This window comes from Caretta caretta, chromosome 1 (genome assembly GCF_965140235.1).
Source record: "Caretta caretta isolate rCarCar2 chromosome 1, rCarCar1.hap1, whole genome shotgun sequence".
Classification (NCBI taxonomy): Eukaryota; Metazoa; Chordata; order Testudines; family Cheloniidae; genus Caretta; species Caretta caretta.
Genome location: NC_134206.1, coordinates 265,506,599 through 265,527,265, shown reverse-complemented (window position 1 = coordinate 265,527,265; position 20,667 = coordinate 265,506,599). Strand labels below are relative to the sequence as shown.

The 20,667-nt window shown below is 44.5% G+C and overlaps 2 protein-coding genes across 2 annotated transcripts in view; both read left to right on the top strand.

Annotated features, from left to right (window-relative positions):
• The window catches only part of LOC125635098 (uncharacterized), a 68,122-nt gene extending 57,090 nt beyond the window's left edge, over positions 1 to 11,032 (top strand). The window contains exons 10-13 of the mRNA XM_075126095.1: positions 427 to 466; positions 3,144 to 3,429; positions 4,141 to 4,295; positions 10,409 to 11,032. Coding sequence (XP_074982196.1) covers positions 427 to 466; positions 3,144 to 3,429; positions 4,141 to 4,295; positions 10,409 to 11,016 — 1,089 coding nt within the window. The 3' untranslated portion in view covers positions 11,017 to 11,032. The remainder of the gene's footprint in view (positions 1 to 426; positions 467 to 3,143; positions 3,430 to 4,140; positions 4,296 to 10,408) is intronic.
• Positions 11,033 to 14,831: 3,799 nt separating this feature from the next.
• On the top strand, positions 14,832 to 20,500 carry APOLD1 (apolipoprotein L domain containing 1). The gene is made up of 2 exons (XM_048835367.2): positions 14,832 to 14,963; positions 17,759 to 20,500. Exon 2 carries the CDS (start codon positions 17,763 to 17,765, stop codon positions 18,501 to 18,503), a length of 741 nt encoding a protein of 246 aa, XP_048691324.1. The 5' UTR covers positions 14,832 to 14,963; positions 17,759 to 17,762; the 3' UTR covers positions 18,504 to 20,500.
• The last annotated feature ends 167 nt before the right edge of the window (positions 20,501 to 20,667 follow it).

Below are 20,667 nucleotides of genomic sequence, written 5' to 3'. Positions count from 1 at the left end.
TGTGTTAGATGTCAATCACGAAATCAGCGTCTGGGTCCAGTGCCCCAGAACCCTCACAGGAGAGACTTGTATGTAATGCAGCGCTGAGCCAAAGGAAAGCTTGGATAAGGGAGTAATTCTGAGAAACCCAACAGTAATTACATGTCCAGGGGCAAAATTTTGGATCTGGCATCTTTTTTCTTTTGAAAAGTGGCCCAGTACATAAGAACAAACACATTCATGCTTCCCTTCTGCTATGTGACCAGCTCTGGTAATGATTTGGTTTTTTTGACTATGTTTCAGGTGAAACACTCCGAGCACCAAAGACAACAACAGGAGGTAAATGCTGCCAATTTGATATGGATGATGGAATACAGCTAGACAGACTGGACTCTATGTTCACTTGGCACAGGCTTGCAGAGCGACTATTCAGCATGTGCTTTATAGAACCTAGAACAGTGGTTTTTAAACCATGGGTCGCGATCCAGTACTGGGTGGCAGAGTGTCAGGCACTGGATCGCAGCAGCTCTGGTCAGCACTGCCAGCCGGGCCGTTAAAAGTCCCGTCGGCGATGCTGCCCGGCTAAGGCAGGCTAGTCCCTACCTGTTATGACACCGCGCTGTGCCCCACAAGTGGCCAGCAGCAGGTCCGGCTCTTAGGCTTGGGGGCCACGGGGCTCCGCATCCTGCCCTGCCCCTAACACCCCAAACCTCTGCCCCAGCCCTTAACCCCCCCCACACCCCAAACCCCTCATCCCCAGCTCCGTTGGGTCATGGGCATCAACAATTTTCTTCCACTGGGTCACCAGAAAAAAAGTTTGAAAACCACTGTCCTAGAACACACACTTTATAGTCCCAAGCTGTAATAGAGAGAGCACAAGTCTATCATTTGTTATTCTACACATATATGGAAAAATGCCTAGCTCGGTGGCCTATAAATAATGCTACTAACCTACAGCAGGTAGCAATAATATTTTGCATTCATACAGTGCATTTCATCCAAGGATTTCAAAGTATTTTGCAGAGGTGGGTGTTATATGTATGGAAAGGAAACCTGAGGATCACAGAAATTAAACAACTTGACCAGGCTATAAGAGCAAGTCTGTGGCAGAGTCTCCAAGTTTCCTGACTCTTAATCACCGTAACCACTAGACAGTTTCTGCCTACTTGTTCAGCTCCTGCCTATATGCAGAGCATGCTGAAACTGCAAATCTCCACTGCATTGCTAATACACACCTATAGTGAGCGCTGATAAATGGTGCCTGTGAAAGCGTGCAGAAGCCTTTTGGGAACTGAGCAAATAAATCTTCTCAGAATACACAACAGGAGAAGTCTCATCATCCGTTCACAAGGTGTTGGGGTGTATACAGGCCACCAGGACTGCAGAGGTAGCTATAGGCGGCTACGTGGGAGCAGTGCTTCCTCTTCACCCTGGGTGAAATCCCAGCCCTATTGAAGTCAATGTCAAAATTCCCATTCATTTCAATAGGGTCAGAATGTCACCTTGTGTTCCTGGCCAGGCTGAACTGTTTGTTTTCTAGCTTGTATGGCCACAGGGAGACTGCCAAGACTCATTAGTAAGGCTATGTTTTAGTCACAGGAAGTTTTAGTAAAAGTAACCCCCCTCCCACACTGAAATGCCTGCTGCTGCTGGGGAGAGGGGTGGCCCAAGACTGCCCCAGCAATGGTTGGTGTGGCTGGCCCAGGTGGCCCCCGGGGCCAGTCACACTACCTGGCCACTGCAGAAGTCACAAGGTCCCGGAAAGTCACGGAGCCATGACCTCCGTGACAAACTCGCAGTCTTACTCATTAGTAAACCAACCAGGCATGGCAGATAGCCTCGGATTATGCTGCCCAGCCCATCAGAGAGCATTTACATGGTGAGCCTGGCGCGCTGCGGGAGGGAAGCGGGCAGGGTTGGCCACCCCCACCCAGATTTGCTGCTTGGCTTGTACTGAGCATGCTCACACAGACTGAGCATGCTCAGTAATACTGCTGAAGCTGGCTGCCCTCACTCCACCCCCTCCCCCATCGGCAGGCATGGGTCACCTCAAGAGTCTGTGACAGGAGCCAGAATAGTCTGGGACAGTTAGCAGTGCTTGATAAGGTTTTCCAGACCTCATTTAAGCTCAGCCATATGAAATACAATATAGCTGGTGCTTGCAGATTGGAATGCAGCACATCTTAGTCTCCAGCTTTCTCTTTACTAACACTTCATAGAGGTTTTGAGTTATTTTTTCATCACTACACACCTATAGCACGCACAAATAATATCTGTCCACAGTACACCCTAATATCACATGTCACAGGGAGAGTGCACCAGTGTATAGCGCTGCCTACAGCAAGCATGCCAGTAGCATATTGTGACAGATCCTGATTCAGGAAAGTGCTGAAGCACGTGCTTAAGGCCATCCCTATTCAGGAGAGCACTTAAAGTTAAGTCCTGTCCTGGAAAAGGGATGCTTTCCTGAACTGGGGCCATAGCAAGCAAATCAATATCCCCTATAGTGAGCAACTATAAAGTGAGCTGGGTGCAATCCTGGACCCATTGAAGTCAATGGCAAAACTCCCATTGACTTCAATGTGGCAGGATGTCACTGCTCGAGAAGAGGCGAGGAAAAGAGCTGCCAGTCCTCCACAGTGCTCTGCAGACACCTGATTCTATTAGTAGGGCAGCCAACCAGCCAGTTTTCAGTAAAAGATGTGTCTAAATTGAGCGAGATTAACCCACGCAATGTAGAGCGTCGGTGGAGGTATCTGACATCCCAGAGGCCAAGCATGTCCAGTCTATGCTGAGAAGTGGCTTAGCTTGGCTTGACAGTAACCATGTGGCATGGCATTTGCCAGCTGTCTCTCAATATTAGAGACCGGATAAATAAGGATCAGCAGATAGCTGAAGCAGGCCTCTGCCTTATGATTTTGATAGGCTAGATCTTGACTGATTTATTTAATCTACTTTATTTTGCAGCTGTGGGCATAGGGGTAATTCTTTCAATAAAATGTGTAGATCTTTGGCTGTTTCCTTATTTTGCCATTAAAGAGCTGCATTTTGTATCTCTTGGCACTAACTCTTACACGTTCTTGGGCTGATTACCTTGATGAAGCTACTAGTCTCCCTGGTACTACACCTGTAGTAATTTCACAACCAACTGTCTTTCTTTCCAGTCCCAAATGTAGCACCACATGGTATTGCCTCCCAGTCCAGCAGATATATGTACTCCTATAACGCTCAGAATGCTATCGATGGCTCTTTATCTGCCAACGCTTTGATGGGACAGTGTACCCACACACATAAAGAATGGTCACCCTGGTGGAGGCTGGATTTGAAATCAGAGCATAAAATCTTCTCTGTTGCATTAACAAACCGAGGAGACTGTTGCAAGGATCGGATAAACGGTGCTGAGATCCGGATTGGGAACTCTAATGAACAAGGTGGAATAAAGAATCCCAGGTATCCTTCCTAATCTTGAGCTGTCATTGCAAGAACATACCAAAATCAAACTCACTATGGGCCAAAGAAATATGGAATGAATTAGAAGCTGTTTCTTTTTCCCTTACTAAATACTAGTTATGGCTAGAGCGACAGCTCTGGAGAACGACCTTTTATCCATAGAATGCATGCAGTGGCCGTACGTATGTTACCTATACCATTTGCTACCACCTTAATGTGGAGAGACCATTAAAGAAGTAAGAAGGGGTTTTGGTCTCCATGCCTAGTTCAGTTCTAGGTCTTTTCTAGGACTCTCAACCACTGTACCAATTAGTGCCAGTTGTGGTGGTGGTTTTTCTGATGAGGATACCCATCCACTAGGAACTGGATTGAGCTCACTAACTCATTCTGGACTCATTCACAACTCCAGAGTGAAGGTTGCAAGATGTTCTCCATTCTTTGGCCTGCTTTCCTGCCCACTCTAACTTACAGGAAAAGTGTAGTTTCAGATTGTTTTCTGCTCAGTCCCAGCCCAAAGGAAAAAGTCTGAAGCAAATAGAACTAGCCATTTTTTTTAGTGATGAGAATGACAAAAGGAGCATATGTCTGTGTTTTGTGCAACCCTAACTCAAAATGTAACATCTTTTAAAAATTCAAATTGGTCATGGATTTAGTTATCCATGTATAGTGCAACAGCTCATTATCTTTTAATCAGAGTGCTATTCTTTCCAGATGTGGGACAGTTTTCCGCATGGATTATGAGGAAACCCTCTCATTTGACTGTGAAGAAATGCAAGGGCGGTATGTGACAGTGACCATTCCTGGGCGAGCTGAATACCTCAGTCTGTGTGAAGTGCAGGTCTTTGGTCTGCCTGTGAGTCCTTTAAGTGAGTACATTGCTGAAAATCATAATGTCAATGCAAGGATAGAGATGCAAAAAACCATAAGATTTATCAATCAGATGTAAAGTCAATCAGATGTAAAGATTTATCGATCAGATGTAAAGCTTCCCTCAGGCTAATGTCTTCCCTACACCGGAGGTTTGCCTCCATCCCAGCCATCACTAGCCACCAACCAGGTAGCAGTACCAGTGCACACCCCTAGTGTAGCCAAGCTCAACCACAATTTGCATGAGTGCCATTTATGTCTGCTTGAAAGCAGTTTGCCTTGGCTACATTTGGCATTTGGACAGGTGCAGTTACACTGTTGTCCACCCACCAGTGGCTGGAGTTGAGGAAGATTCTCATTGTTTGTAGGCAAGGCCTGCAGCCCGTGTAATTCTCCCACTGCTGAGAGGTGAACTTCTTGAATGATTAGCCTTATTTTCTACTGTGTAACTTAAATCTTAATGAGGACTCAGTGTTTAATTACCAAAATCCAGTCTTCTGGATTCTTTTCATGTCCATTCCACACACGCTGATGCAATGATTTCTGACAAAGTCCCAAGGATGATTAAACTGAAAAAGTGCAGAATACAGGGATGGAGAAGCAAATAATCAAACCTGTGTTATCCTACTTATTTCTGTGCCAGGAGGAAGGATACAATGCAATTTCCTTTAGAGACAAACTTAGCCTCACGGCACTATCTTAATATAAATAATAATCAATCATCATAATCAGAACTGCTTATTTAACTCTGTTCAGACAGGATTTGTCTCTTTTTAACCCAGTGGTAACTTGAAATTACATTTTTAAGACCGTGCCCTTTTGGTTGATAGCCAACCTTCTGCAGACCTTGTTCCAGCAAAGCACTTTGGCATGTATATAAATTTAAGTACTTGATTACTCCCTATCAAAATTGATAGAACTGCTCACATGCTTGATGTTTTGCATGTGCTTAAATGCTTTGCTGGGTCAGAGATTTAATTAAAGCCCCTGTGAAAGAATGATTTTGCGGGTGGTGAAGATTATAATTTTTTATGGGATTGAAAACCTGCTTCTGAAGCTCGAGGTTTGAAAAGGTAAACTGTTAGTTGCTTCAAAAATGGACTTTTGCAAGATGGAGACGCTTAACCTGCATTGGGGAGAAATGGTTCTTAGGGTCTGAAATGACTAGAGAGTAATTACATTTGCAGGTTACCAAGGGATGAACACACCTTTTGAACCACAGGAATTACAAAAGAGAAAGTGATGTCTAATCTCAATAGACTGGAGCTGGCCCACATACAAGTAGGAAGGGACCCGCTATGCTAAATAGTTGAAGGTAATTTGTGTACCTCCAAATAATAGAAGGTAATAACAATACTGAACATGTCATATTTCCCAGGCTACCTGAGCATTGAGGCTGACTGGCTGATGCCACTTCCCAAAACAAGCCCTGAACGGAATCCAGTAAAACAGAACGGTAGGTCTGGTTAATTCAAACGCACACACTCAAAACTTAGGCTACATGAAGATCAATTCCTCATTTAATGAAGAATATTAGGAGATGCTGCAGTTCTGTATATGTAGGAAAAGGCAAGTAATAGATGTGGATGGTGTTTACTGTATGCTCAGGATGAGACAAAAAAAAATTATCTCTAGATATGCTAGTTAAACACCTCATTGTGCAGAACAAACTGGCAACAATGTGAAATAAATCCCTTTTTTATTACTTGAAATATACTTTGCAAATTTAAGTCTCTTTACTTAGCTGGTGGATATTTCCTTAGACTGAAGATGCTCTTCCCAGTTTAATTAATAGCAGTCATCTGAACTGGTTGTTCCTGAAAACTGGGACCTTTGAGAGGCTGGTGAGGCCAAAGATTTTAGAATATCTTCCCAGGAAATGGCTTTACACCAGGGGATGATTCCACTGGCTCTTGCCTGGAGTGGAGTATAAAGCAGAATTGTATTCCTGGATAAATGAAAAACATAACCTTAGTGGGTAATTTTCATGAGCTTCTGCTGCCACCAAACCATCTGCATTACTTCATCTGTATTACTACTTGGGGCATAGAATTCTCTCTCCTCAACATTAGTTATAATCCAGTGACAGAAAGTTATCACAGATGGATCACTGTTCTCCACAGTTCTGATTCTTTATAATCTATAAAGTAATTGTTATAAAACTATGGAGATTTAGAGGGTTGTTCTTATTTCTAGTGTTTTAAATTATGCACTAAGGAAAAAATAGCAGATAGATCAAAATCAGGAGTGGAAAATACAGTATGTAAACACTTACTACAGGAGCATATATGTGATATACACACACACTCTCTCCCTCCCTCTGCAGTATGAATAGATTATCAGTCTCCCAGATCACCCAAAGTCCTCTTCGTCCACTGTTTACACAGATGACTGGAGCCACCCTATTGATCACCCTTCCTTTCCCAAGCTTTCTCAGGAAGGAGTTATGCAGATCTGCATCTCCATTTCCCCTTTCCTACAGGTTTACAAGGGAGGCCAAATTATTTCCCCACATGTGTTCTTCACCCATCCCCAGGGAAACACAGCATCTTCTCTGTCTAATGGGTAATGAACAAGATTCAACTGAAAGTTAGGCAGGATGATTCCGTGATGTCACCCAAGATTCCACACTACAGGGCTAACGTTCCAAATTCTCTGTAGTAATAGCAGATATCTGGGGCCAAATTCTGATTTAGGCACATTTGGCTTCAGGGATTAGGCTGGCTGGCTTCAGGTCACCTTCAGTGAGAACCTCTTGTTCATTATTATCCCCGAGTTCATGTGGCAGACAAGATCACTGCAGATCCCCCAGGTTCGCTTTAATACCATTCCTCCTATAAAGCTTATGCTTATTCCTCACATACACAGTGCTAAAGCACATGGAGAGGGAGCGTTGTTCTACACTCCATGGGATCATGGTTGCTTTTACACAGGAAAGAGAATAATGAGAATGAACACACAGAAAAGAACAATGAAAAATGGTAGAACTCTGGAGAAAAGAGAAAGGAGGGAGAGAAGCAGATAGAGATTTTAAAAGGAGAGAGAAGAAAAACTGGAAGATGGAAAGGAAAAAAGACAACAAAAGACAGAAATCTGTGTTTTTATTAAACAAAGAAGGTGTTTGAAATATTGCTGATGCTTTTTGATTTATGCTGCTTTCAGTAGTGGCCGAAAGTAATGTAAAATCAATGGCTCTGCCCTCCTGGGAATACCTTTAGCACAGGGGCTTCCCTGGATGGTTCTAGCTACTTACCCTTCCCCCAAGCATCCTCCCTATCCCCCACAAGCTCTCTGTGCCACCACCTCTTACAGCCCCTAGTGTAGAAGGCATCCAGTGGGAAGGGGACGTGGCCGAAGCACAGATGCACTGTGGCTAGTCTCAGGTATAGCAGTGGCCCCTAAGGACTGTGGTGGACAGTAACACATAAATTATTAGGGCCTCTCTGAGGCTATTTTAATTTATGCCAGGAGCCAGGTAGACCCCCACAAAAGCACCAGATTGTGGGGAGCCACATACATGGAATAAAGCCACCTTGCTCCTATTCCCACCCCATGCCTGTATGGAGCAGAGCCTCCTTCAAATAGTAAAAACAACGAGGAGTCCTTGTGGCACCTTAGAGACTAACAAATTTATTTGGGCATAAGCTTTCGTGGGCTAGACCCCACTTCATCAGATGCATGGAGTGGAAAATACAGGAGGAGTATAAATACATGAAAACACGGGAGTTGCCTTACCAAGTGCGAGGTCAGTCTAACGAGACGATTCAATTAACAGTAGGATACCGAGGGAGGGAAAATAACTTTTGTAGTGGTAATTGAGAGTGGCCCATTTCAAACAGTTGACAAGAAGGTGTGAGTAACAATAGGGAGAAATTAGTATGGGGGAAATTAGGTTTAGGTTTTGTAATGACCCAACCACTCTCAGTCTTTATTCAGGCTTAATGTGATGGTGTCCAGTCTGCAAATTAATTCCAGTTCTACAGTTTCATGTGGGAGTCTGTTTTTGAAGTTTTTTTGTTGAAGAATTGCCACTTTTAGGTCTGTTTTTGAGTGACAATACCCTGTGCTAAAGGTATTCCCAGGAGGGCAGAGCCATTGATTTTACATTACTTTCGGCCACTACTGAAAGCAGCATAAATCAAAAAGCATCAGCAATATTTCAAACACCTTCTTTGTTTAATAAAAACACAGATTTCTGTCTTTTGTTGTCTTTTTTCCTTTCCATCTCCCAGGGAAACTGAAGTGCTCTCCTACTGGTTTTTGAATGTTATAATTACTGATGTCAGATTTGTGTCCATTTATTCTTTTGCGTAGAGACTGTCCAGTTTGGCCAATGTACTTAGAGGGGAATTGCTGGCACATGATGGCATATATCACATTGGTAGATGTGCAGGTGAACGAGCCCCGATGGTGTGGCTGATGTGGTTAGGTCCTATGATGGTGTCCCTTGAATAGATATATGGACAGAGTTGGCACCAGGGTTTGTTACAGGGTTTGGTTCCTGGGTTGGTGTTTTTGTTGCGTGGTGTGTAGTTGCTGGTGAGTATTTGCTTTAGGTTGGGGGGCTGTCTGAAGGCAAGGACTGGCCTGTCTCCCAAGATTTGTGAGAGTGAGGGATTGTCCTTCAGGATAGGTTGTAGAGCCTTGATGATGTGCTGGAGAGGTTTCAGTTGGGGGCTGTAGGTGAAACCTTCAAATAGTAATGACATTTCACACTTTATATAGTACTTTTATCTGAGGGTCTCAGAGCAGTTTAAAAGCATTAGGCATTGCTACCTCCCGTGCCCCCTTGAGGTATGCAAGTAGTTTTATCCTCCTTTGACAGGTGGGGGTAAATGAGGTTAAATGAGGAAAAAAGGATAAGTAATGTATCCATGTTCAAAGGGTGAGTCAGTGTAAGATTGAAAATAAAACCTAGGGCTCCTGATCCCAGCCCCTTAACGTACCCACCAACTTTCTCTTCTCGGTCTTAATTACGTTGTTTGCAACTGCAGTGATATACTCATATTATTATTTACTTCCTATTGTAACATGCTGCCCCTGGATGGGCGGTCAGCAGCGAACCAAAGACCTCTACACCTAAAAGCATGAGCTTCTATTGACTATCTCCTCAAGAAGTACAGAGAGCTAGAGCCCTGCAAATCACGGATATCTATTTGATATCCGGAGACCATGTTTGCGGATCATGGATCAAATGCGGATGCAAATTTTGTATCTGCGCAGGGCTCTAAGGAGAGCCATGAGAGAGTGTGGGTTACACTATAATAATTTTAAAGGTCTAGTTTTGGGCCCAAACTCTGTGACAGTGTCCCTTTAAATTATGTCATGTTTAAGATATATCAGTGATAATTTGTATCCTGCACTAGCTGAAGCAAAAACCTCAGATTTTCTTCCTCTTTAACAGCTTCTGTTCTTTTTTAAAAGCTTCCATCACAGACTCCCCTTCGCCCTCAAAGGGGAGAAAAAGCTCACATAAGTACTGTTATCCTTTCCTCTGTTTCTCAATGGCAGGGGTTATTATTATTATCTTGTACTACCATAGAGCCTTGTAGCATTAGTGACAGACCAGGACCCCATTGTGCTAGGTGCTGTACAAACATAGAACAAAAAGATGGTCTCTGCCCCCAAAGAGTTTACAATCTAAGTATAAGACAAGAGACAGCCGCTGGACCATCCTTCCCCCTAATATACTTGAGTATATGCCTTTTTGAATGGGTGATCTCATCAAAGCCCAGCCACCTCAGAACATGTCAAGGTTCACCCATCACTTATTATGACTGAGCATGATCACACACGTGACACACCATTTGGCAATACTTATTCAAACCACCCTATCATGCAGCACAAAGGCTGTGAAGGAGAATGAATGAAATCACATATTGAAAAGTAAATCCTTTTCTCTTCAGCTGGTATCACACACTTGGTTTGAAAGGTGGACACGTTTGTGGAAGGTTCTTCATTACTTCTGGACATGTTGCCTTACTCACATTCTGTCTGCTCTCCTGGTCTTATTCTAATCAAACCCATTCATGCCTCAAAGAGGGTCATGATGGAAGAATTGCAGTTGCTGTGGGATAGGTGTGATTATAACTAGCTATGATTTCTGTCCTAGGTCTCCTTGAAAAAGCCTTTATTTTCCCGGAAGAAACAGACAATAGCTATGTTGTTCTGTCTCCAGCACAGCCCTTGAGTCTTGAAGCATTCACACTTTGCATGAAGGCGGCCTCAGAGTTACCGCCCAATCGAGAAATCATTCTTTTCTCCTACCGCACCAAGTACTATGATGAACTCAATGTGTGGCAAGAGTTTAATGGCACTTTTAGTTTGTACCTGAGTGGTCCTGGAGTGCACTTCACCCTCCCCAAACTCAATACCTTTGGGAGTCACATGTGTGTGACCTGGGAATCCAAATCTGGTCTCACAGCCTTTTGGGTAAATGGTAAAAGGAGCCTAAGAAAAGTGCTGAGACCAGGGCATAGGATCCAACCACAGGGCATTGTCATGCTGGGGCAAGATCCAGACACATTCTGGGGCAGCTTTGAGAAGGCCCAAAGCTTTGTGGGAGAAATAAGTGACCTTTATATGTGGGACCATGTCTTATCACCCTCCATTATCCAGAATGTTTACCTGGACCACTCATTTCCCAAGGGAAATATTTTTGATTGGAAATCATTATCATATGAGTGTACGGGAAATGTGATCGTGCCATCCAAACTGTAACTGAGTGTAATGTGAATGAAGGGGCTTCTGACATTCTAATGTTTCATTTCTCCTATGCGTGCACAAGAAATAAAACAGAACAAGGAATAGAGTGGAAAGCTCTAGAAATTTGTGGTTTTTTTTCTTTTTTACAAGATAGAAATTAGAGATAGCAAAGCCCTTATAGACAGCCTAGTCCCATGCCCACACATGTTAATGCCAATCTTGTATCTAAAGTACACTATGCAGATTTGTGGTGCAAAGATCTGCAATGACCTTTATTGGTAACAGTTTAGCTCTAGCCAACTGGATGGATGTGCAAAAGGTCCAGGGGGTGGGAATAGCTGGCCTGTCAATCATACCCCAGTGACCAGCTCCATTAGCTGAGTTCCCAGTGCCTATCATGTGACCTCCTATTCGGGGCAGCCCATCACTACAGCGAGGCTAACAACCTCATGAATCTGTGATCCCTGGCATTGACACACAACCAGGTGATCCAGATGTGGGAAATCCTGCTCAGTGGGGCTCCCTGCACCAGAGGGGTGCTGATTGGTCCCATGTCACTTTCCCGTACATGACCTTCTGCCCCACTGCTTGCTGCAAGAGAAAAATACCAAACAACTAGCCTTCAAGTCGCCAGACCCTAGCTTAACCGAGTGATCTGGAGCTCCTCCAAGGGCTGCTTGACAGAGAATAAAAAGTGTTAGAAAACTCCTGTGAAATCCCTTGAATAACTGAACTGATCAGTCCTCCAAGGAAGGCATAAAACATGCATCCTTGCTGGGGGTGGGAGAGCCTTCTATGCTAGATTAAATTGTGGTGGGGAACACCGTAGCAAAAATATCCTTCCTGGCTCTGGCAAGCAGTCAGTTACTCCTAAGGGTGCTGTGCTTATCTCTGTCAGATTGCAGCCTCTGGTTCCTACCTGGCCACCAAAAGGAGTGAGGGAGAGTGGAAGTGTTACAGTCAGGCTCATGCAAAAGACAATAATCTGTCCTCCTCTCTGTTTTATAGTTGGGGGTGGGAGGTAGCTGGCCATGTAAGGTACTGGCCAATCAACCTCCCCCTGCTACTTGCCCTGTGTTTTACCGCTGGGCCTCTATGGCTTTGTCTACGCTAGGGAAAGAGAGTTTGCTGGGGGGAGGGGGAGGTTCAATCCAGTTAGCTCAACTGACAACCCCATTTTGAACCAACATAGACACAGTTAAAACCTGTGGCTCAAATGCTTGAAAAAGCACTTTTTTCCTAGACAAAGCCACAAGGAGCTGTGGAAGCAGCCATTATTTCCATGCTCACGGTCCCACGGGGAGGAATGCTGCTGACAAGATCAACCACAAAGCAGCTGAAATTGCTTCACTGTCCATTGGAATGGTGGTGATACTAGAGCTGTAATCATCCTCCATGGTTTATGGAAAACAGTCTCCTCTAGGCTACAAGGCCCTGTCTTCACAGGCAAAGATAATGTGTTGCCAGTCATGCTTGTTCAATCATGTCAGCTCCCCACAGCTGAAAACCCTGATAACCCTTATTAAAAGGCAGGTTAACACATCTCAAGCTGTGTTAGCCGGCAGTGTTAACATGTTAAAAACTACAACTTGCCCTGGCTATACATGTAAAACTTTTGCCAGTGTAATAATGCCAGTTAGAGGTGTGGATTTTTATGACATTTATATACCAGCAAAAGCCCTTGCGCAAATGCAGTTATACCTGCAAAAAAGTCCTTTAATCAGCATAGCATATTTTGTTCTACAAACTGGAAAAAGTCATATTGGCAAAAGCCCTCTTTTGCAGGTACAGTATAAACTACCACCTATGCTAGGCGGATTATATCTGTATAGTTATACCAGCAAACTTTTGTAGTGTAGACTAGACCTTGGCTTTGAAAAGGTATTAGCTAGCATGTTTTAAACAACTCAACCATTTTCCTAATGTAGCCGTACAAGAATTTTAGAGGGTTTTTAGTTGTGTTACGCTAATTCAATTGAGCAAATACAATTGAAAAACACACCCTTTTGGCCTGTCAAAGCCCCAGAAGCTGGTAACGTATTTGAAGCCCCAATACAACATTCCATTCACAGCTGCATTTGTGCACATTCTCTTCCCCAACAAAACATTTTTGTCACTTACCTGGCATTTTTCATCTTCAAAGCATGGGACAAATACAAATTAATGAATCTTCACATCAGCTGGGTGATGTTGATAAATATTCTTACCATTTTACAGAGGAGGCACATGAGTCCAAGAGGATACTTGACTTGTCCCGGCAACAGAGTCAGAATTAACACTCAGACATTTCTGGTTCCTAGCCCTGTGCTCAGAGCAGTACACCAGTCCTCATCAAGTTTTAGGTTCTGCAAGAGAGGTTGCAAACCAAATGTATAGGGCTGGTCATTTTTTTGTTCAGTTTTGAGATTTTTGAAAAGTCAAATTTTTCCATTGGTGGGGGCTGGAATCCAATCAGCTCTACAAATGAAACATGCTGTGGTTCATTTAATCACAGATATCTAGGTCAGTACTTCCAGTATACTTGTCCTTAACAGCACTTTGTTGTATGAATGGTGATAGTCCAGAGGAGACGCGGGGGCGGGGGGGCAGGTTTGCTGCTTGGCTTGTACTGAGCATGCTCACACGGACTGAGCATGCTCAGTAACACTGCTGAAGCCGCTGCCATCACTCCGCCCCCCCCCACCACTATCGGCAGGGGTCACCTGTAGCTGTTCAATGTTTGTTCTGTCTTCTCCACCATCTCCTCAGCCACATCCATCCTCCCATCCTCAGTGCCATGCAAACCTTCACACCAACAAACATATCCTCAGCTCTGATTATTTATAACACTTCTGGTGAGAGACCACCTGCCAACTAACTAAAAGGCCATCCTGTGTGCATAGGTAGATAGCTGGCTACTACAAGAAGATTTTCAGCTTACACTTGGGTTTTGGTCACTGACATGGTCAATAATACAAGAATGCCACTGAGGCGGCCCTCTCCTGGAATATGCACTTTCCCGGGAAAAATATGGCACACCCAGGACTTTGCCAACGTCGCTTGTCTAAAGGCAGGCCAGAGGGTGTGTTAGAACTAGAGCTGGGTGACTAATTCATTATGACTAATTTATCCAGCAAATACACCCTTCATTCTGGTCACAAATTATTTGAACGTCCAATACCATGCTAGGCACCTAACAAAAGGAAATATAAATACAGTCCCTACCCTGAGGAATGTACAGCCTCAATTCAATATGACACAACAGGTAAGGACTGTAAACCGAACAAAGTCAGGATAAGGGATAAACCTCTATTAGCTCAGTCACTACAAACCTCTGCATGATCCTGTCTACACTCAAGAGTCAGCACTGGTGCAGCTACACCGATTGCTCGCCACCGATGACAGCTTCCCTGGTGTAGGCCAGTGATTCTTTCATGTTGTGTGTGTGCTCCAGCCAGTCAGGAACTAGGATCTCCATCAGAGTTCAGTTTTTAAAAGTACACTAGGCTTAGCGAATAAACTGATTGGTTGAAAGTGTATTTTATTTATTCCTTATTTGTTACAAGCACATGAGGGTTCACTCATCCAGCAAGCTGACTGGCTAGCACTCATCTCATTCGGTGTAGTACTAGATAAAGTCACTAGCTATTTAAAGGGGAGGAAGGGCAGTGATTCCCCTAAGAGGATGACTGCTCTCATTCAGAGCCAGGAATAGTCGGATTTTTTTTTTCTGCACTTCAGGAAAAGCGAGCACACAATGTTCATTTGACGGGATCATTTCCTGAACATGATGTGTGCTGCGCTGTCTCCAGGTCACTTTCCAGTGTGTCACATCCTTCTGGACGAGGGGGGCAGGAAATGGCAGACTCCCACTATGAGGCAAAGCATTCCCACTGCAGCAATTGGTTCGTGGGAACTATAAATTGGGTTCATCCAGAAACAGCATAAAATTTGTCCTTGGTGAGACTTGCTGGAAACAAAAGGTAAGTTGGAAATATTATTCCTTGGGACCCCTTCAGCACCCTTGATTAGGAAACAGTATTCTGCCCAGAAACGTTTTTGGTCTGTTTCAGACACATCTCTATTATTAATTATATTAATCATTATTATTTAAATAATTAATTACATAGGGAACTTTTTTCTGAAAACTGGGGGAGGGAGAGAACAGCTGGAGATTCTGTTCTCCCTGTAAATTGGGAGAGACCCCAGGGAAGCCTGGAATGGAGGGGGCTATATTTAAAATTATTATTTTACTAGTAGTGTCTGTGCAACTGCAGTTTTCTTTTTAGAAAAATGTTCATTTTCTCAGCAAGAAAATCAGTCGCACAAATGATTAAGGGGCTACCAGAATTGATTTCTTATATATTATCATCATATCAGATTATGTTCTGCGCAAACGTTTGGCTCAGTGCTTATCATCTGTACCAGTTTAGGGGACAGGAACGGTGGTTGAGAATAGTGTTAATGCGTTGATTTGGTTACCTGTGTCTTCTAGAGTTGGGGTGGGTTAGGATCCCTGCCACAGAAATCTTTCATCCTCTGGCACTCTAGTGGCTGCCTGTCTTTCCACATGAAATTGTATCAGACAGGAAACAACCTCTAAGGGTCTATCTCCAGTGTTTATCAAATGTGGCCTCCATGTGGCCACCAGGGGCTCTTCTTGTGGCTACAGCCGCCTGGGCTGTGATTGGGGAGGGGGAAACCAGTGCCCCCTCCCCATCCCTGGTGTCCTCAATGGACAGCCTTGGTTGCTGGGGCTTCTAGCAAGAGTTGGGAAGCCGGTGAGTTCCCCACTTTCCCAGGGGCGGTGGGGCTCAGGATTTGGGCTTCAGCCCAGGGGTGGCAGGGAAGGCAGGCTCCTGCCACAAGGCTTTGGGCACCAGCCACGGGGTTTTAGGCTCCAGCCCCCCTCCCCCCCGCCTCCTCCCCTGGCCAACACTCCCCCCCGCCATTGCCCCTGGGCCCTGTTGCCTCTCCCGATCCCCCATCCAGGGCTTAATTTGTCCCCAGACTTCTTGGGGCTGAGTAAGTCTGCTATGACAAATGATACTTGTATGTTTGTTAATACCACTTTTCACAGCAGACTTGCTAGCTAGCAATAAATAAATTACAATGATTTGGACGTGTATATGTGCATATTTATTTGTTTTTCCTAACGCTAATTAAGTATTTCAGGGGAAAGTGTGAGAGCGGCCACCAGCAAGAGTCGGGGGCCGCACTCTGAGGCCACTAAATAATTTGTCCTGAGAACCTCTTGCACTGTAGATGTGAGATGTGGTTGCAGGTCGTATAGATATACCAGAGCAAGCTTTAATCTAGCTAGTGCAAGTACCAATAGCACTGAAGGCGCGGCAGCATGGATTTCAGCATGGACTAGCTGCCCAAGTAATACCCCAGATCTTGGGCAGATTTGTACAGCTCGTGCTGAAGTACATCCTGCCACAACTTCACCGCTATTGGTACTCACCATTGCTAGATTAAAGCTAGCTCAGGGATAGCTACACATGCTGCAATCACACCGCTGGCTGCAGTGTACACATATTTGTAGCTCCTTTGCAAAGCTGCTTTAGCTAGGGAGGCAGTGTGGCCACTGCATTGGGACTCAGGAGATCTGCTTCTCTTCCCAGCTCTGCTGCTGTGTGACCTTGGGCAAGTCATGTCATTCTGTGCCTCAGTTTACCTATCTGTAAAATGGGGATAACGATACTTTTGAAAGCGATTTGAGAGCAACTATGAAAAGTGCTTTATAAAGAGCTAGGCATTATCATTAGATTGTTGCACTTTTCCCTTAAGCTAAGTACAGGGTACCGGTAGTGAAGTAATGATCACACAAGGCTCACAGCCTGAAAAGAGGTCACCAAGTCCAGCCCCCCCACACTGAGTCAGGACTAAGTAAACCTAGACCATCCCTGAAAGGTATTTGTCCAGCCTGTTCTTAAAAACCTCCAATGATAGGGATTCCACAACCTCCCTTGGAAGCCTGTTACAGGACTTAACTATCCTTATAATTAGAAAGATTTTCCTAATATCTACCCTCAATCACTCTTGCGGCAGAATACATCCATTAGGTCTTGTCCTACCTCCAGGCGACCTGGAAAATAATCAATTACTATCCTCTTTATTACAGTCCTTAACGTATTTGAAGAATGTCATGTGGGACTGTATCAAAAGCTTTACTAAAATCAAGATATATCCTGTCTACAGCTTCCCCCCATCCACTAGGCCAGTAATCCTGTCAAAGTAGGAAATTAAATTGGTTTTGCCTGATTTGTTCTTGACAAATCCATGTTGGCTATTACTTATCACCTTATTATCCTCTAAGTGCTTACAAATTGATTGTTTAATCATTTATTCTACTATCTTTCCATTCAAATTCACCCTAGAAACCTGGTTCTCAACATTTTCCATACAGTGACAATAGAAAAATGTTTCAGGATCTGACTCCCAACTAACCTTAAAGAAAAAGATGATGGATGCAGGACCCTCCTGAAACATGTTTGCAACTCCCCATGGGGAACCTGACCTCCACTGAGAATCCATGTCCTAGGGATTACCCCTCTAGGCTTCACCTCATCAGTCTCTGTATTTGCCACCTTTAAATAGAAAGGACCCAGGATAAATCCCATAGGATCTCCATCAAGGAAGAAGTGCCTGAGATTCACCTCCCTGGTATCTGCACTACCTTGATATAGCAGACAGGGCCTTGAACCAATCCTCAAACACACACTCCTAAGACTGAGCGGCTGAGTAAAGCCCATCTGTTTGTATTTCCTGACAGGGCCATGGAGAGAAGTGCTATAACCTTTCCTACAGCACTGGACCCTACACGCCACTTCCAAATGCTGCTGCTGAATCAGAGAAGCAGACTGCATGGCCAGATCAGGACGCTTCGCGAGATTGCACGTAACATCAACAAGCTGCGCAGGCGATCCCTGATTGCAAACATCACCGGGAGTTCCCTGAGTGCAGTAGGAGCAATCACAGCCATCGTGGGGCTCTCCTTGAGCCCTGCCACTTTAGGAGCATCTCTCCTGGCTTCTGCTGTGGGGCTGGGCGTAGCCTCTGCCGGTGGGGCTGTCAATGTCACTTCCGATCTCTCCTTAGTACTCTCTAACTCCAGGGAACTGAGAAGGGTGCAGGAGATCGCAGTGAACTGTCAGAACCAGATGAGGGAAATCCTGAGCTGCCTAGAATTCCTCCACCGTGGACAGGGCCCAATGGACCCCCTGTTGCTCCAGTCAGAGAAAAACGCTTCCATCTCGCTGTACAATTCCCTCTGCTTCATGGTATTCTATGGTTCGCGCAACTTTCTTGTGCCAGAGTACACGAGGGAGGTCACAAAGGTGAGCCAAGCTGTGCTAAAGGCAAAAATCCAGAAACTAGCTGAAAACCTTGAGTCCTGCATCAGAGCAATGGACGAAGTTTGTGAACTCTTAGAATCCAGAGTAGAACTTTCCTCCAACACAAGAAATCCCAGCTCAAGTGCCAGGATCACTGTCAAACCTCAGGGAACATCCAGCTGAAACAGCCAAACTAAGAGTGTTATTAGAGATGCTGCATTATTCACTATTTTTATTACTGTTGTTATTTTTACAAGCATTTGTGGCACCCATCCCCACAGCTGGGAACAAGTTACAAGGTTCTGATTTAAATATGCCAGCAAGCATGTCCCTAAAAGGGAGTTTATGCTTTTACCTCCCTGCAGCACTGAACTAAAATCTGAGGTCATGATGGAGATCTAGCCTGTAGGGTAAATGACAGGAACGACTCCAGAGCCTACATTTAGTGGAAGACCAGCTGGGTAAATGCTGGATTAAAGGTTAATCTGCCCAAATTTCCTTGGCTCCTATCTGGTGCCGCTCCCTGATGTCAGAGAGGAATGGGTCTGGAGTTAGATCCAAAGACTCCTTGCCTGGTCTTGCTCCCTGGTTGTAAATAACCTGTGAATTCTTCTTCTCATAGAGGTAAAGGGAGTGAGATCTATTGTAATATCTAGCACCCACAAATTTCCTACTTAAGTGGCCAGAGATGTGACAAACTATATCCACTAGATGGCGGTACAGCACACACAATATCTCAGTAGGAGCTATGCACCAAAAAGTATTCTATCCCGTGTAGAGAGATATTTTCCTTGCCACGTGCTGTGGGACAAAGTGGAAATTGTGATACATTTTTTCCTATTTATTTGTATAGAGTTATTTTAAGCTTTTAGAATTGTATTTAAAAAAAGAAAAAATGTTTAAGAAGATGTTAAAAATAATGGCTTCCAACCCAGAGGGAAGCATTCCACAGGGCAAAGCAAGTCAGTGCTAGAGTCTGATGGAAAGTCTCCTATTCACTCACCAGCCAGTGCAACACCCTATCAAAAAGGGAGATAATTGTCTGAATTCAAATAGGTACAAAACATGTAGATTGCAGGAAACCAAGTACAGCTCTCGGAATGGGAGGGGAAAAAAATGGAGGGGGGGGGCAAATTCCCTAAGAGGAGGACTCGCCTCTTGAAATATGTAGAGGACAGTGACAGTTCCTCAGGCAAAAAGGAGGTTCCAGTTGTGAGATGTGGAACAGGATTCGATAGGTAGAGATGTAAATAGTTAGGCGTCTTGGGATATCAGTGTGAAGGTGGCAGGTCTCATGAGACAGCAATACACTGTTAGCGAGTGCTGTGGAGGAGTCTGCGGTTGGGATGTATATCGGTATTCATGACAGAGAGTGATGTAGAAGAGATGGGTGGTCCAGGGATTAGGGTACTAGCCTAGCACTTAGAAGAGACCCTGCTCTGCCCCAGAGTTCTTGTGTGACTCTGGGCAAGTCACTTGGCCCCTCTGTGCCTCCATTCCCCATCTGTAAAATGGGAATAATAGCACTTCCTTACCACCACCACCCCCTCCCCCGGGGTATGGTGCACTCAATACTTTACATATTGTGAACTGCTTACACATTGAGGTGGTGGGGGCCATATAAGTACCTAAGATAGGTGCAGGAGAGAGGATTTGGAAGCTAGCTTTAGATTAGTAGAAAAAAGGCTTAGGTCTAGGTACATTTTCAGTCCCCCATGCAGAACTAGCTAAACAGGAGGAACTTCAGAATCATAGTGCAGGGATGAAAAAATGACCTAAAGAGGAGGATTTAAATGTATGAAGCACTGAGGAAACTCTTGGGGGGGGGGGAGGGAGAGAGAGAGAGAGAGAGAGAGAGACAAGCCAGAGTAGCAAAGTTTGAATTTTTGTCCTTGTTTTCTGCCCCTCCCACGTTCTTGGAACATGTGATTTTATGTACTTTAAGAAAACAAAAGCAGCGGTCACTGAGAGCATCTCACATCCGAGAATGATCACCACACACGAGTAATGACTCCGATGTGACGCTGATTCAATGAAATTAATATGAAGCTATTTTGTGCCAGTGTACATGTATTTCTGTATGTGTGTGACCTCTGATATTCTACCACATCCATACCCCAGTGTTGGGTGCCTGCTGCCTTTCTGGCTACCAGACATTAAATAAAGACCCAGTGCTAGAAGTGTTGTGTATATTTGGGGTGGGAGGTGTGAAGGGTGGGTGTATTGTATGTGTGTGTGATCTCAACCATCAGTCCAGCGTATCCATACCATGTAAGTAATGGGTGCACAAGTGTGTGCACATCTCCACTTGTGTGAGTACCCATCTACCTACGTGAGTGCTGTTTGC

Bases quoted from the DNA above. Each gene is read 5' to 3' on its own strand.
- APOLD1 (XM_048835367.2), top strand. From the start codon at position 17,763: ATGGAGAGAAGTGCTATAACCTTTCCTACAGCACTGGACCCTACACGC.